Source organism: Branchiostoma floridae, chromosome 9 (assembly GCF_000003815.2).
Source record: "Branchiostoma floridae strain S238N-H82 chromosome 9, Bfl_VNyyK, whole genome shotgun sequence".
Classification (NCBI taxonomy): domain Eukaryota; kingdom Metazoa; phylum Chordata; class Leptocardii; order Amphioxiformes; family Branchiostomatidae; genus Branchiostoma; species Branchiostoma floridae.
The window spans coordinates 16288027-16306491 of record NC_049987.1 but is presented as its reverse complement, the minus strand read 5'-3'; the positions used below and the strand labels follow the sequence as shown (position 1 = coordinate 16306491).

Genomic DNA, 18465 nt, shown 5'->3' with positions numbered 1-18465 from the left:
CTTTGCATTGTATCGAATTTTTTGCATATTATAACACATTGTGCGTTGTATAGTATCTAATTGAACCTTATTTAATTGTATTGTACTTGATTACATTGCAATGTATTGTATTAAGTTGTTTTGTGTTGCTTCTGAATCTGCCCACGATGTACCTCTCGTTTTTTTTTTAATCATAGTACATTCTTGTCTTAAAGATAGTACATTTTAAAGTGTAACGTTTATCGTTAACGCCAGGTGTGGAGAACAACCCTGTCCGTGAGGTGGAAGGTTGTTGACCCCGAAAGTTCCATCGAGCGGCAGCACCTGTCAGTCTTCACTCACCAACAGGCCGGGGTGGACATAGAGCCTGTGGAGGTAAAGCCCCCCCTTTCCACTAGACGGCGATCGCGCTGGGCTCTCACTGCGACCTAAAACAAATATGTGTAAACTTCGATTTCATATATCCTGGGTATATCATACAAAATATAAAAGTGGCACCAAAAAGACAACAAAACACACAAAGCGTTAAACAGTTCCTTTTTTTCTTAACAATTCGTTTATAGATCTGTCAAATTTAGTTCGCAGAGAGAGCGCGGCTAGACCGCCGCCCTAGTGAAAAGGGGGCATAACGGCATGGCTACTTACGTCAAAGGCCGTCGTATGGTTTTGATGTCGTAGCTTTGTCAAGCAGACTGGAAAAACAACCGTCTACAAGTTGTGAAATAGCCTTTTCCGCAACAAAAGAGCTGATATTTGTACGGCAAACCTATGACTATCAAAAACATTTTAAATGCCCTCAATTTACAATAATACGAGGGTCGTGCGACGAATGGGAAAAACTCGAAAGATTAAGCTAACGTGTAGTTTATGCTAGCATTTTCCCAAAAATGGGCTATTTTAAAACATTCATTTTGTTTCTTGGTTCAATGAAAAGACACAACCGAACAACTGATATGAAAACGTTTATGCTTCTTTCCAAACGTCAGATCGCCGGATCTATCCGAGACTTCAGGTTTACCAACCTATCGTTACATGACGGGGACACATACTACGTACGGGTGGTGGCCTGTAACGGCGCCAAGCTGTGTACATCAGGGGAGACTCGTGGAGTTCTGGTACGTTTTAATCGCATAATTCTCCTTTTAGATAAGATTTTCACAAAATGGCTCACATCCATCACATTATTGTTATAGATTATTATGCGATGATTGCTTCCTCATGACGTTCTTTGAATAAAAATAAAACTCGGCTTTGTCTTATGTCAGCTGACAAATAATCATTCTCTTTCGCAAATAAACAAGGCACTCGACAGCTATAATAGGTTTGGATACCAAGCTAGTATCTTTCGTTACACAACAGTAGATCAGATTGAGAAATGAATGGATGCTGGATTGATCTGAAACATCTGACTGTTTACAAAATATATCCAGTTGCTTCAGCTACATTATATTGGAAACGTAGATGGTTAGACATCTAGGTAATAAGATATGCAAGATAAGAGTTACTCAAGCAATTGTATGGATTTCTAAAATCATTACTTGAGTATTGCTACGGTCACAATTGGACAAAAAGGCCCAGTCGGGTAGTTAATGGGTTTTGTTTCCGTTATATAGAATGCAACCCCTACGTAGCCCAGTGGACCAACCTTGGGGCTACCGGTCTATTTTTGATAACGGACGGGGCCCAAATTATTAAAACTAACCCGCAATTAAAATCACACTGGGACCCGGCGACTACAATCTCCATTACGTTATCTTCATTGTTATGTTGAAACCCTTCTCCCCAGGTGGACTCCACCCCTCCCACAGTAGGAATGTTAGCCGTACAGACCGACCATGCTGCTCAGTTATGGCGTCACCGCGACGGCTGGATGACGTACCACCAACAGATCGGCACCTCCCAGCCTCACGTCAGGCTGGCCTGGCTCGGCTTCACGGACATCCACACTGGGATCCAGGAATATCACGTCACCATCGGATCGACTTTCAGTGGGACAGATCTTACGGCAAGTTTTCTCAACTTTAATTCATCAATAGTTTCTCAACTAATTAATAGTTTGTTGGGAAGTTTGTACTTGAATCGCAACATTATATGGCACCATAATTTTTATTGACCAATTTATGATATATTTCGAAGTGCGACAGGCACAAAATAAATTAAAGGGACACGTCATTCAGCTCTCCAGCAAAAACTTATTTTTCATACTTGTATGTTTGTTTGTTTGAACCTTTGTTTATTCATGAAAGTTCAAATCGGCCTGCAGACCGCTTTTCAATAATTATGTCTTTTCTATTGAATTCGAACGAAACCATGATATTAACAATGACATCTTAAATGAGATGGAAATTAACCAAAATCTATCAAAAATACATGGCCTCTTTTGTTCTATATGACCTCCGACCATGTCAATCAATCATAGTGCTACATGAACGCAATTGCTATCGATGATATCATAAGTATTGTATTGCCACATTATTATGTAACGTGTGACACTGTGTGTCTTAACTATTATGACCTTATGGCAAAATTATCACTCCAGATAGACTGTGTGGTCCTCCCGCACCAGGACGGCCCGTCCCATGAAGACGAAGGCGCCGTTCAAGTCGCTGTAGTGAACCTCACACGGAACTTGATAGACAGGGAACACATCTATGTCACAATTTGGGCCGTGAACAAGGTATAACGTTACGTAATGAGAAGTAACGCAGCGGCTATGTTGCATGTTATTGTTTTGTTTTGTAAAATTGAGAATCTTATATTTATTTAATCCATTTTACAAAGTCAACAGATGTGTTCCCTTTAATCTGATAAAATTTAGATAAAATCTGTCACTACTACTAGAGCTGATCTGATCGCCAACCTTTATCTAAAATTGATCATACATCAAAACATCCACTCTTGGTTTGGTGCCTTGTATCCCCTCGATTATACTTTGACAGTTATCTTCTTATTGTAACAATCCATTAGCCATTTTACAAATGTGGGACTGCTTAACGGCTTGCATTGGTAAGACTTAGTTTATGTTATGCTTTATGTGGAACGTTATAAATGACACCTTTGAATGAAGCACAGTTTTTTTTCTCTTGTTAATAGGTTGGATTGCAGAGCGTTGTGGCCCATGAAGCTCTGGAAGTGGTTCCGTCCAACCCGCACAGCGGCCTCCTGTCATTGGTCAGACGATGTGACGCACACTCTTGTGAGGGCGACTGCACATGCGCACCACAGAACCAGAAATGTGATCCACTTCTCACCGGATGCCAAAACGTCGCAGGTTAGTTTTGTAAACACCTTTCTGTGTATATCATGACGCGTTAATTCTTGCACCCAATGTTACTCACTCGATTTTCATGCTTCGTGAGTAACAATACCTTCGATTAGAAAGGCCGATAACTGCCACGCTAACTGATGTCGGCTATACGTTTTGACTTAAGGTGGTATCTCACTGCACTTGCGTCAAGCTTGCGCCACTATGGGTTTCTTTCACTGCGGCACTGTTTTGTTATTTTCTTCGATTTTTTTTTACAATTTAGATATTGCGTGATACGTAAAAGTATGATTTAGAAGACGACAAAATACACAAAAATAAGGAAATTTCGTTCTTCATGTCTTGAATTATCTTTCGAACCCCGCAGTGACGCAAGCTTAACGCAAGTGCAGTGAGATACCACCTTAAGTCCTGATATGTCTTGGAAATGCTGTCGATTATGAAACTGTATCTTGATAAATATCATGGTAAAGATTGCTACCTGACGGAATATCCTATTCCACTGGTAGAGACCCTGCTCGGTAACTAAATTTAGAGATATCCCTTAAAAAGATTTTCTTCACTTCGATTCATGTCACTTTATATGATTTACATCAATGGATAGACTTGAAATTTAGCATTTATTTGTAAATTAGCTACCACGCTAGAGAGTTCTGATTAAGTGTATGACAACAGAGACTCCGATCGGGATCCACCAGTAGATCTATAACGATCACAGATTCCACCAGATCGCAGCATATTTAATTGCTTACCGAGTGTATTTCTAATACATGCTGTACTAACGTTTTTAAAGTCATATGTACGGTACATTCTAACTCAGGCGTCTCAACAGATATTTGACACAATTTCTATCCTCTTCAGACCGTACAGAGTATCACAGGGTTCTTGTGTACGACTTGACGGACTTGCGCAGTCAGGCAGCACCAGACACCGGCGTCACACTGTCCCAATGCACTCTTGCCGCAAGATGGGAAACATTCCCGGGAGGTATAGCGGTTCAAAGGTAGCAACACTTTAAAATTTGACACAGGCCTTCGTACGTTTGTACAGGGTGATCAATAAGTTCTCGGCCTCACCAAGAAATAATAAGCACAACTCATATTTCGAAGCATAAATGTCAAGTACAAAGTCTTATATGAATGTGTACCAATATTCATATTATTGTAATCAGGCGACACCCAGTAACCTTATGTAAGGGAGAAGGGAAAAAACGTGGACAATTGAGCTGCGACCTGAGGTGTGCGGGTCAACTTGCGCTGCTGGAAGTTAGACACCCACTTTTTTCTGCTTGGAATAGGAAGAGAATCATTATCAAACATTTTGACAATGTCTTTTGTTAATGACAAAGAATTTACGACATGGGGAACTCGACCCACAAATGTCTGATCACAATTTACCCTTGTTTTTTCCCGCCACTTACCTTCTAATTTTCAAAAAACGAATGCCTGGAAAGTACTGACTGCAATGATTTGAAATTTGGAGGATATTGATGTGCTTCGACATCTGAGTTGTGCTTATTATTTCTGGGTGAGGCCGAGGACTTATTGATCAACCCTCGTATGTTGCAGTCCTTTCAAACAGGCTGTGTCAGAAATTAACACTGGCTAGGTAGGATCTATGGCAGCCTTTAAGGTAACTAGACAGCAGCTGTATTTTGTAAGGCACGTTATCATATAGCCAGGCACCATGGACCAATCAGAAGGCCCAATTCCATGCTGGTTATGACGCCGTGACTATAGATTTCTGTGTGTGCCCGGTGTGCATCGCTCCTTCTGATTGGTCAGAATTAATCGTCACCGGTGTCAATGCACTCTTATGTCCATTAAAAGACTCTTATGTCCATTATAAGAGAAGGTTTTACTTATAGCTAACGTTACTTAGACTGGGTAAAAGTTTGATGCTTATATGTTGAAATGAATATGTTATCAGGTATGAGTGGAGTGCCGGACAGGAGGGTAAGGCAGCAGGTACCGGGGTGTTTGATATAAATAAAGACAGGATCTGGTACGACGTGGGGCTGAGAACGTCAGCCGTGCTGAGCATCAGGCGGGACAGACGTAAGTTACAGTAAATGTAAACAAATTTACCAAGGAATGTTTAGATTTGCTTTTGCAATATCATCAATAGTTGTACTGTTCATATCATGATCCCTCTTCTCACTGCGTGCGTTATTGATAATACTGGTATGATTGTGTTAAACGTGTATCTACTTACATTTCATGCAGTCACGCCTTTTGTTTTCAGCACAATTAAAACCCCACATCAGATACGTGTTCCACGTGCGAGCCTGGTACAGCAGTGACGTATATCTGGACTTCCACTCAGACGGCGTCATGACAGACTTTACACCTCCAGCTGTGTCCAAATCAAAGAAGGTGGGGTGTAGGTTGTAGTTTATATCTTTTGAAAGGAGACAGATATGTATCCACGCGTGGGAAATAGTAAACACCAAATTTCATAAGCAGTTGATAAAGAGTTAGATTACAAAAAATTTATCTTTCTCCATTTATAATGTGAATCATAACCGAAATACTCCAGACCATACGTGAGAAAATGCTTTACATTGAAAAGAAACAATTTTGAAATCTTTATTACTTAACTTACTTGCATACTACACATAGAATGGCATCCTATTTTGTACTGTTGATGTTCTGTAGGTAGAAGACATCCCAAACGTAGGTTATACCGAGGACATGGATTTTACGACGGACACCTCCCGTGTGGCTGCAGGGTGGAAGAATGTGTTCAACGAACCGGAAGTTGGAGTTGCGTACTTCCAAGTGTCATTGAGCAGTTTCCCTAGACGTAGGTGCTTTTGTAGAGGAATAGAACAACGTTAAAATGCATGATTGTATTATAACGTTGTAGAGGTTCATCAGTCACGTATGAATACAGTTACTAGAATATTCTTTTTTAAAGGCATAAACACACAAATTATCGAACAAACTCAAACAAAGACACGGTTTGGCAGAAAAAGGAAAAAGTTTAATCAAGAAAAACTTTTTCGCAGAAAAACACCAAAAACAAAAGGCCAAACCGTTAAAAGAAAAGAAACAAAATCATAAAAATACCTAAACATGAATAAAAAAGAAGACACCACCACCCCACTACCTATGAACATATTACCAAACTATTAATACTCTAAACTGTTACTCTAAAAAACACTGCAATGCCTTCAACGACGCTACTGAGACATCTTCATCCTCTGGATATGCATTAACGTTCTATAACACAAACGTAACCTAGTAACTCAGGGAACTCTCAAATACAGACTAATGTCGTCAACTTATGAATATGCTTTAACATTCTAATCTAGAACAAAACCTAACGTGGTACTCAATGGAACTTGTAAATACAGTAAATAATCCTTAGAATGCCGATCGCCATGTTACACCATATTGATACCGGACAAATCGGAGAATCTTGATATTCATTACTGGAACGTACAATACTCTTTCTGCACATTGTAAAGTCTTAGACCACCTGGCTCTGATCAGCAAATTCTGTTTACTGCGAAACCATGTATGTAGAGTGAATTGCTTTAAGGTCAAAACCGTATTTAGACACAAAGTAAGATTTTCGCTGAAACATAAGGAAACTTAATATCACTGTCAATGTGGTCGCCTAAATGAGTCCGAGGTATCTAAGTGCACTTGAATCCTAAGTAAGACTTCCGGTGTGAAAGGCAGCTTCTGGCGAGGCGTATGTCCCGTTTCTTTCTCAAGCCCTACTGACACATAGTAGTCCAAGCTCAATTTGAGCTGGCATAAACCATAAACACAACAAAATAAACAAACATTAAACCTATTCTATTAATAAGGGCAATCCAAGATAGAGTCCTCCTGGAATACCGGAATGTCAACTGTAGTCCGAAGCCAAGCGAGCTGGTCAAACTGCTCAGAATGATAATCCGAAAGATGCCATCGGGAAAGGTGATCTGCAAGTCGGTCATGACTGCCTTAGATATGTGTGATATTAACCTGGAACGCAGATGTGGCTGCCAACAACCACAGCTCCCTGGCACAGTGTTGCAGATTCAAATCACATCCGAGTTCCACATGTTTACAACCATGCGTCAGGCCATGGTATCACGGTATAATTAGCATAGTGCTGTAGATCCCGATCACGTCCGAGTTCAACACGTAAACACACATCAGACCAGGTTATCACGCTATAACTAGCACAGTGTTGTAGATCCCGATCACGCCCGAGTTCAACACGTAAACACACTTCAAGCCAGGTTATCACGGTAAAACTAGCACAGTGTTGTAGATCCCGTTCACGCCCGGGGTCAACACATAAACACATGTCAGGCCAGGTTATCACAGTATAACTAGCACAGTGTTGTAGATCCCGATCACGCCCGAGTTCAACACGTAAACACACGTCAGGCCAGGTAATCACGGTATAACTAGCACAGTGTTGTAGATCCCGATCACGTCCGAGTTCAACACGTAAACACACGTCAGACCAGGTTATCACGGTATAACTAGCACAGTGTTGTAGATCCCGATCACGTCAGAGTTTAACACGTTTACAAGCACACGTCAGGCCAGGTTATCACGGTATAACTAGCACAGTGTTGGAGAACCCGATCACGTCCGAGTTCAACACGTAAACACACGTCAGACCAGGTTATCACGGTAAAACTAGCACAGTGTTGTAGATCCCGTTCACGCCCGGGGTCAACACATAAACACATGTCAGGCCAGGTTATCACAGTATAACTAGCACAGTGTTGTAGATCCCGATCACGCCCGAGTTCAACACGTAAACACACGTCAGGCCAGGTAATCACGGTATAACTAGCACAGTGTTGTAGATCCCGATCACGTCCGAGTTCAACACGTAAACACACGTTAGACCAGGTTATCACGGTATAACTAGCACAGTGTTGTAGATCCCGATCACGTCAGAGTTTAACACGTTTACAAGCACACGTCAGGCCAGGTTATCACGGTATAACTAGCACAGTGTTGGAGAACCCGATCACGTCCGAGTTCAACACGTAAACACACGTCAGGCCATGTTATCACAATATAATTAGCACAGTGTTGTAGATCCCGATCACGTCCGAGTTTAACAAGTAAACACACGTCAGGCCATGTTATCACAATATAATTAGCACAGTGTTGTGGATCCCGATCACGTCCGAGTTCAACACGTAAACACGGGCCATATAAAATGCGAATTCCAAAAAAAATCAACTATTACAATATGTCTGTGTTCATAATTCTCGAGTAACGTTCTCCAAGTATATACTTTCAGCTTTGATTTCACTAGTACTGATAGAATTGTGAAGATTACCGTGTGTCGCAAACTCTTCATGTAACTTGATCATCTTGTGAAAGTCCGCGTGAAGGACCGAGTCCCTGGGAGAGGTGGGCGGGTTCTCTGGAGTTATGGTTTGTTCTGTCTGTTGAGCCGCCAAATGGCCGGGGGTTGTACTGGCAATCTTGACTCGAATGCGGTTCCTGTATGCCCCGTACTACCAAGCACGCACTACAGACGTGTAGCATTGGGGCGTTCCACCGTGGACTCCAATGGCCGGGTTGTAGGGAACAGTTGCCGGACTGAAACCCGCCACAATACCGCGGCCTGCTTCCCGCCACACGAGCTTCCTTGACAGGACCCGCCCTCGATGACGACGCGTTGCCACGAGCGACGCCAGCTTGTGTCCGGTAGTGTCTCTCTCTGATGGCATCAAAGGTACCGCGGCTACGCCACGTGAGCGAACCATATTCTATCCCGTACAGTAAGGATGCGTGGACCTCCCGAACTAACTCCCAGTTATAGTACACAGCATCGAACATAAGATCTACTAGATGAACCAACTTATGCTCCGCGTCAACCGAAACCCGCTCCGAATAAAGGACATTCTTCAGAAAGCCGTGTACAAACATGGGCAAGGATAACTGATCATAAGTCACGCCCCCTTCCTTCCCATATCCTGGGAAGTGCACTCTGTGCTGTGGCCAATCAAGTTTGACACGACTTGTACCCGAATCATCAATAGTACGGTTTCGACCGCTCTTACCTGCCCGGCGTCGGCGGCGCTTGGTAGAACGCGAGCGGGAATCATCAGACATGCCAGAAGTGTCCGAATCATAGCTATCACAGCGCCGGCGTGACACGGACCGCTTTGAAGAGACGTGTTTCCCTTTCATCTTGGCACTCTTGACAGACGACCCCCTCTGACTCCATATCAGCACATCCGACACACAAACTTTGAAAAGGGAGAGCGGAGCAAAACCGTGCAACCCGCCTGCCCAGTAAAACTCGAGTGACGTCACTCTCACGTGTTCCGGGTCAAAGTGCAAACGGGCCGCACCAAGACAGATAAAGTTTGCGATCAATTAATAAAAATTACAAATGAAATTTTTCTCACCTACAGGTAGGAAATGTGACGTAGGCCTTAACAAATATTCAGAATGTTATATATTCAGTAATTATACGACCAGTTACTAGAATATTCTTAAAACAGTAACGGTTTTTAAAGGTTAAACTTAAAATTATTGATGTCTAGTTGCACAGCTTGTTCACCTAGATCTACGCAAGTCTCGGACCTAGTCTCGTTCTCTCGCGAGACTAGGTCATACATTCTCAGTGAACAAGATGTGCTGCTAGACATCGGGGTACGAGTTTAAACCTTTGAAAACTGTCGCTGTTTTAAGCATATTGTAGTAACTGGTCGTATGATAAAAGAATATATAACATTCTGAATATTTCTTAAAGTCTACGTCACCTTTCCTACCCGGGACCCGGCCGGGCTTTTTGCGGAAACGAAAATTAAAGTTTATGCCAATTAATATGCAGAAGGCATGTTGTTGAATTTTTTTGGTAGGTATTGTGTTTTTGTTGTCGTACTTTTCGTTCCCCAAATCTCTCCGGCCGGGCCCCTTTGTGGAAATGTGACAGCACAGTGTGACAGCACAGGAGGAAAGGATATACCAGTGTCAAAACTGCTAAGAGAGCTTGTAAATTCAGGCCTTGTAGGCTTTGACAGCTTTAAATTTGAACCCTTAGTTCTAAAAATCCGGTTTTAACATGTTGCAATGTGCTGAAGACATCAATCCAACCTGTTAGCTGTAACATTGAGTACTTCTGCAGCTCTTGACATGCAACTTCAAAGCCGCTGTTTCCACCGTAGATATCTATTTCACACTTTACAGGAGAGGACATTGTTCCCTACATCAGTTATAACCTGTCTGACACCACGAGTGAAGTTCTGATAGACGGTGTGACGCTACAGTCCGGTGTGAAGTACTTCAGTAACGTCCGAGCCTACAGTCATGCCGGCTTACACACTACAGTCAGCTCTGACGGCTTTCTGGTTAGTATTGACTTTGACGTCAGGTGGTAAATATGTAGCAGAAATATTCAAGTAGTCCATAGCCTTTATGAGGTCATGCGGGCAATGTGTCTAGGACACTGTACCGATCTCATCCACTGGCATTTACCTCCCCAACCGAAGTCAGGTACCCATTTTCTCACCTAGGTAGAGTAAAAAGGGTCGTTTAAAGTGCCTTTCCCAAAGACAAAACTTCCAACTTAAATACCCAACATCGAAGACGTGACCTTTCGATCAGCACTTACACAAGAATGGCCACTCGTCTATCCGAAGCCACATATACAGTGCATGTATTGTGATATATATGATATCTAGTCTTTGTCGCTCATCACTACTTTTAGACATAGCTAGATAACAAGAGTAAACGCTGTTGAGAAAAATCATTGCTCTTATGGCCTACGTCGCGCTAAGAAGACATTTATGGATGGCAGTACAGATATTACGTCTATTTGCTAATTTGAGGTGAGTCCCGCCCTGTCTATTGCTGCAGCAAGACATTACAGAAACCAAAGCCGTAAATGCAACGGTTTTAAGTAATCTAAAGGAAAAAAATGCATTGTATTTTTTGTTACTTTTCCGCTAGGTCGACACTGAGCCTCCGTCAGCAGGAGTAGTTTATGACGGATTGGACATTCACGACATGGACTACCAGAACTGCAGTTCTCACGTGGCCGCTAGTTGGCACGGTTTCTCCGACCTCCAGTCGTACATCCACCACTATGTGTGGTGTGTGGGTTCCACGCCTGGGACTGACGATATCCTGACTTGTACAGATGTGGGACTAAGTCTGGCGGAAGTGAAAGAAATTTCACCTGCACTTGCAACTGGTAGGAACGTTTCGGTCCAGTATAGTCTATCATATATGACAAAACATCATCATAAATCCAGTAATATTTGATAACTGTTTGATAGCGTATTGTGTATCCGAGCTAGCGATATTTGACAATGTCAGAATTGATTTTGGACGCAAGATTCTTTTGAAGAATGTGAATGAAGAGTTCTGACTATTTGGGCCCGAGTGCTGTTTTAGGCACTTTAGCATTGCACAGACCAATGCCCTCTTGCTGCGTAGTAGTAGTGCGGTATAGTTAATAGACAGTTTATCTCTCTAGGAAGGTATTTTACATCAATTGTGGAGCATCAACTGTCATTACGCCTGATAAGACAAGGGAGAGGACATTCAGTAACTATAATAATTTACAGCGGTATGAGGTATTCGATTTATAGGAAGACTTGAGGTGAACACATAAAAGAGTATTTCAAAGTAGTCAACCGAGTTAATTTTTTCTTCAGGTACAACATACTATTCTACCGTGTACGCTGTGGATGCTGCGGGGCTGACGTCATCACCCGCAATGTCTGATGGGATACTGGTGGACACCACTCCGCCGGCAGTGTTGAACAAGTTTGATTTCGGAACAAACGTGCTCGGTAACCCGTCATTCGAAAATGTTCAGGTCAGTGATGCATGATTTAGATTTATCAATGATATAAGATAAAAGCACAGTCATTAATAAACAATGAATGAGCGTAAGTCGATGAAGTCAGACGGCACCCGTTACAGTATAAGTATGAAGTATAGAAAAATGAAAGTTATAGTAAATGTATATGGTCATGAGAATTTGCTTCGGGAGTGTAGAAAGTACGAAGCCTAAGAATTTGTTAGAGTAAAGACCAGGATTCTACAAGCTTTAAACCTTGACGGACAGATTCAGTTAGCAGTCATGTTTTGCAGCAACAAAATTGCTATGATGAAACATCTAGTAATATTCTTAGTGCCAATATATTACGATAACACTTTATTCTTCCGGCTTGTTCAGAGTTCTGCAAACACCAACCTTACAACAGACCATGGAAGTGCTGGAAACGCCATCATTTCAGCAACAGATAACGAAAGTGACAGTAATTCAAGTCTTACATCAGACGACGACATTGTAAGTAACACCAACTTGACAGCAGACAACGACAAGTCAACCCACTGGAACATCTCCGGTGTAGCGGCCGTGATGTCCCCGTCCACGGCTGTGTCTCACCACGGAGTTTCCTACCTCCTCCTGCACGGGTCCATCTCACAGCTCATCCCGACCAGTCCTGGTGAGAGATACCGCCTGACGCTTCACGCCTCTCCCATCTTCCCCTCCAACACACCAGTGGTGGCACAGGAGGGGTACGTGATCAGTCCCGGCATGCACCGCGTGTTTAAACTGTATCAGCGCCCGTCCCACCTGGAAGGGGTGGAGCTACACGTGGACAGGAACATCACGTGGCACAAGCACGTGTTCTACTTCACAGCTGTAGAACACGTGTCTGAGGTAGTCATCGGATCTGTAGGGCCTTGGAGCGGGATTGCTCTGGACGATGTAAAGGTAGGGTCAACAAATTGATTGACTATTGCAATTATCTTACTCGTGTGGGCTGCGACAAAGTATTGGGAAAGTGGCGTAAATTTTCACATTAGGATGCTCGTCTAAGTTTGGAATCTAATGGGAAACCAAAACAAGTGACCGTAGGTAACATAGTCTGTGACGTCGGTCTGGTATATGTTGGTTGTTCTGTCTCCTTTGGTGTGTGACGTTGTGCTTATATCCTATAATGATCCTTTTCATGGTGTTAGATATATCATTTTATTCAAAGTTGCTTAATCCACACTGTAAATGAGTTCGGACAAGAGGCTGAACGTACAAGTATATATGAAGACAGCATTATCATAATAAAAGTACCAACCATGTTCATTTAAAACTGTCATATTCAAAGTAGACCAAAGTTAACAAACATATCATGACCAGCTGGTCGCAGCTGGTCACAGCTGTTGACATATTTCGAGCAAGGTGAACAACTGTCAACTTGTGTGTACGGTAAAATCATAATCCAACATATTTCGAGAAAGGTGAACAACTGTTAAGGCGGCCCTGGACCAAAACACCGTAAGACGAACAAATTGTAGGGGTGATATTTTTATACATCCATAATAAAACCAACAGCCGCGAGAAAAAAAAAAGTGCATCATCGTCAACCTCAGTGCAGAGGATCTGCCAAACAACGTACGTATCCGACAACGGGAACATGCAGATACGGATGCGAACGGGAATTACTTTGACGATCAGATGAAACCACGCATCTGCTTGCAATGTTTAATTATGGCAAGGCTCACACAAAGTGGCCCTGGACCAAAACACCGTAAGACGAACAAATTGTAGGGGTGATATTTTTATACATCCATAATAAAACCAGCATCTGCGAAAAAAAAAACGTGCATCATCGTCAACCTCAGTGCAAAGGACTTGCCAAACAACATACGTATCTGACAACGGGAACATGCAGATACAGATGCGAACGTGAATAATTTTGACGATCAGATAGAACCACGCATCTGCTTGACAATATAAAATTACGTCATGACCCACATGCAGGGGATCTGGACCAATACACCGGAAGACGAACATTTTGTAGGGGTGTTATTTTTATAACATCCATAATAAAACCAGCTGCCGCCGAAAGAAACCCACGTGCATCATCGTCAACCTCAGTACAGAGGACCTGCCAAACCTCATAGGATTCAGACAATGGGTACATGCAGATACAGATGCGAACGCGCGAAAACGTGACAAAACTAAAAGTCTGTCGCCAGAGGTTACCCTCTGGTCACAGACTAACTATGACATTACGGGTACGGCCATTTTGTTTGTAGAGGTCACCTACTTTACCCTTAGATCGCACGTCAGTGTGACCACAATGAGAAATTTGAAGAAAATTCGCAATTTTGGCGAAATGTTCTGGCACAATTTAGCGTAGCTCGGTGAGATAGCCGCGTTAGAGACAGCAAACTTAACAGGATAGGAATCATTCTGCATTTCACTCATGTTGGTGAGTTGCTACCTAATCTATTGCTCTCTTGAAACTTAAACATAAGGCGTAGTTTTGTTTTAAACATGGATAGATAGTATTATGCAAACTATATAAAAATTTAAATTATAACAGATGGGGAGAATTTAGTTGTCTTAACGTCATGTTCTTGCTGTAGGTACCCTTACCTAATAAGAGCACCCCTTAATACCCTACATGCCTACAGGTCCAAGAGATGCGACTGGGATCCCGCCTCCCTCCAGCCAGTCCTAACCCGACCAACCAGCTGACCAGTCCTGTCCACCTGGAGACCAGCTTCGCCCACGACTGGACCTCCGTGCGCGCCGCCTGGGACTTTGTGGACCCGGAGAGTCCGATAGTCGGCTATAGCTTGGCCATCGGTACAGTCAGAGGTGAAGATGAGCTTTTGGTGATATCTTTATATTTCAGCCATACCACATATGGTATGGTGAAATATATTGTATTCGTAATGTTTCTTTCTCCTGTCAAATCTTCAAATCGATTCATCTCCGTCGTTCCGGGACCGAATGACCTGAAATTTGGCACAAGGGTAGAATGGGTCAATACCAAGGTGCTGTTTTCTCTTTTTTTTCATATCTGCCTCTAAAATGATTTTATTGAAGTTTAAAGGTCACGTTTTGACCAAAACGGTATATTTTGGCCCCCTGTACCCTTGAATTACAATGGAATGACCTGAAATTTGGTGTAGATAGGCATTATATAGTTGGTAAAATGATCCAAGTAAAATTTTTGGCATAAACCAATCTCAAATTGTTAATTTCTGCACTTTTCTGAGGGTAAATTGGTTTTCTTTCGGCCTTCTCCCGTGAACTCCCGTGACCCCAGAGCCCACACGTGCCAGGTGCCAGCGGTCTGGGGAGAGCGAGAGTTAATTACTTTATGGACGCCAGCCAATCAGCGACGAGAAAGGCGAATGCTAGTTAATATTCATAAGCGGGGCCTTGCAATCCAGTATATACACAAACAGATGCATATTACAGCCTTACAGTGGCCACACAGTGGCCATATGTTACCCTGTGCCCGGTTTGAAATTGTAGTTTGCGAGGATTTGGAGTTCAGACAGGGTCATTTGAGCGGTAGCGGACGGTACGCGTGCATTGAACGTTAGAATACAAGTCTGTGTTGATGAATTTACCAACATTTCGCATGGCACTATCAATCATTTTCGCCAGATTTGACTTTGGGGGTTAGTTGAGACAATCGAGAAAATGTTACTTGGCAGAAAACGCGGGAAAATTGGACAGTTTGCGTTTAGTTCTGACACGTAAGTTTGACAGTGGCGAGAATGCATGTATTTTTTCCCGAACAAATGTAGGTACTTCTAGTGTTGTTGTTGTTCTTTTTTGACGTTAACTTTGTACATTCAAATTGTAAGTAACTTTAAACTGCCAGAGTTTGAGCCCAATAAAAGACTCTTAGTACCAGAATATCACCACTGACCTCCGAAAAGAAACCCCCGAACAAGGTAGAAACTCCTATCCTCCAGGTCTCGCACGCCACGAGCAGGAAATTATAACACTCAGACAAGATTACGTCCGATGGCTGATTGCATACAAAGTAAAACGATTTAACAGTGGTATGCTGGGGCATATACTTAACAAAGAATTCGAAGGAAAATGAAATATATAGATAAAGCCAAATCAAGTTAACTTGTTGGTCCTGAGATTTTTCAGAAAAGAAATGAAGCGACAGGGCCAGGTAAAATTCTTGGAAAAATTCGAGACGTCTCCGTTTATGTAATGGCTCATACAAAACAAGAAGAAGATTGAAGTTTTTAGCTTGAAAAAAAAAACACTCCTACTACACAGTACCTGCACCTGCTTGACAATTATTAAAACGTATGCCCTACTTGATTAAAAAAAGTTCACTGCAATAATAAATGTACCTACATCACAAGGAGATTATGGCGGTACTTAGACCTAGTTATCGAAGTGGAAATTGTTGAATGGCGTCATGTAATTTCATGATGAAAATATTCTGAATGGAAGATGCGCTTTTTTTCACTCTCGGAAAAATAGGAGCTGCCGCGATTCTAAAAACCAATCAGTTATGCATAGGCGCTCCTGTGGAATATTATATTCTTTCATATGGGCCCGGGGCATATTGGGCAAGCTCTGTTTTGACCTGGAATCAATTCACAATATCAGTTCTCTTTTGGGGATAACTTACAGTTAATTTTTGCGCAGGGGTGACTTGGAACAGTCCAATGTTGCGTGGGAATGGGTATGGCTGAAATATGCTGTATTTGCACCCAAGCAAATGTCGGCCTTTCTAGTTAACATTTATCTTTAAACATTTGTATATTTTCTGTCTTCTTTGTCTGATTGCAATACGTTGAATGGAATTTTGTATCTTTTATACCAGTTCAAAACACTTGTGGCTTTGTTCGGTAGCTCATATACAATGTTCACACTTATAACTGCTTGTAGCTAGCAACCTAAGTTTAACATGAGGTTTTGGCAAATAAACGAGCATAGATTTAGTCATAGCTGGACTAACATAATTACATTTCACCCATAGCACAGGTATGGAAGAAATGTATTGTTTTTCCTGACGTTTTTTCTCCTGTCAAACCTTTAAATCTATTCCTGTCCATTTTGTCTGGACCAAATGGCCTGCACAAAGGCAGAGATGAATATTTTTTTAAGATTTTCTGGCCATTTTTAGACCACAAATGTATATTTGGCCCCTGTACTTTGGTATTACAATCAAATGACTTAAAATTTGATATAGGAATGCACTGGACATTCGGTAACACTTTTAGCACACAGTACAACGAAATCAATAAAGTGTGTACCTTGGTAATACAACCAAATTATCTAACATTTGGTATACGGGTGCCCTGAATATTTAACTTCATAATGATTCCTTTTGATGAGCGAAGGTATTTTTGGACTTGTTTATTTTACACGTGAGTACTACTGGAAGGGTCCACTCTTGCGTGAGGGCAATTATTTTTAATTCAATTTTTGACCAGGGTGATTATATGCGAAGTACATTTTCAAGTAGTGTCTATTCTTGCAAGGTGTTTGACTTATTGGAAATTCACTTTTAGAAAAGTCCATTTTGCATGGGGTGGGAGATGGGGGTGAAGTTAGTTGTATTTGCTCACAAATGTTGTCTGTCAAGATAAGAAATGAATCCCTTTTATTTTTTTTGCAAAATTTCACGTGTAGACGAGCTTTCCATCGCTTGAACAGTGACCCAAACACAAAATGATACAATGTACTTGTATAGATAATGATTTTCTTATTTCCTTTTTTTCATTTCTTAAGGTGGAACTCAGCTACAAGACTTCAAGACCGTCGGAAGAAACACGTATGCGCACAATGAAGACGTGAGACTGAGTCATGGATCGTTTGTTCATGTGACAGTTGTGGCTGAAAACGAGGCCGCTCTCCGTTCTGTTGTGTACTCGGACCCAATCCAGGTGGACTTGACACCTCCTGTCATCTCTTGGATCAAGGTTAGCCATATGACAGGGTAGAGATTGTGATCTGATAGAATCACAGATCTCTGTAGACAGACTACGATCAGGATCTATACTCAATTCTGCCTGTAAAGATCTCGTTTTTTATTAATGTCACTTCAGATCAACAGAATTAATTTGACATGTATCATTCATAAATTGGTGACCATACTTGCACATTCCTAAAATACCAGTCGCGATCGCTGTTGACTGAACCGGGATCTCTACCGACAGAATCTCTACCGACTCGGTGAATCAGCTGGCATGTATGCAAACACAAGCAAACCTTTTCATCAAGCTGTATTGGCACCGAAATTCTTTGGCTAAAGCCCTTGGCTAAAGAATCTGCTTTACGTTATGTCAACGTTGCGTTATTCTCTTAAACTTCTGTTGTTTCTCAGGACGGCAGCGAGGAAGAGGACGTGGAGTTCCAACAGTCCGAGATCATCACAGTCCACTGGAACGTCACTGATGCTGAGAGTGGGGTGGAGTTCTGTGAAGTCGCGTTAGGTAAGA

The 18465-nt window shown here is 42.0% G+C and overlaps 1 protein-coding gene across 1 annotated transcript in view; it reads left to right on the top strand.

The window, feature by feature from the left end:
• LOC118422217 overlaps positions 1–18465 on the top strand; it is a 45317-nt gene that overhangs the window by 21355 nt on the left and 5497 nt on the right. Inside the window, 16 exon segments of the mRNA XM_035829734.1 lie at positions 235–354; positions 966–1094; positions 1766–1984; positions 2519–2656; positions 3073–3250; positions 4106–4247; positions 5174–5301; positions 5489–5619; positions 5902–6049; positions 10417–10577; positions 11179–11422; positions 11889–12052; positions 12416–12961; positions 14665–14851; positions 17756–17946; positions 18351–18459. Of these exon segments, the coding sequence (XP_035685627.1) occupies positions 235–354; positions 966–1094; positions 1766–1984; positions 2519–2656; positions 3073–3250; positions 4106–4247; positions 5174–5301; positions 5489–5619; positions 5902–6049; positions 10417–10577; positions 11179–11422; positions 11889–12052; positions 12416–12961; positions 14665–14851; positions 17756–17946; positions 18351–18459 (2935 nt within the window).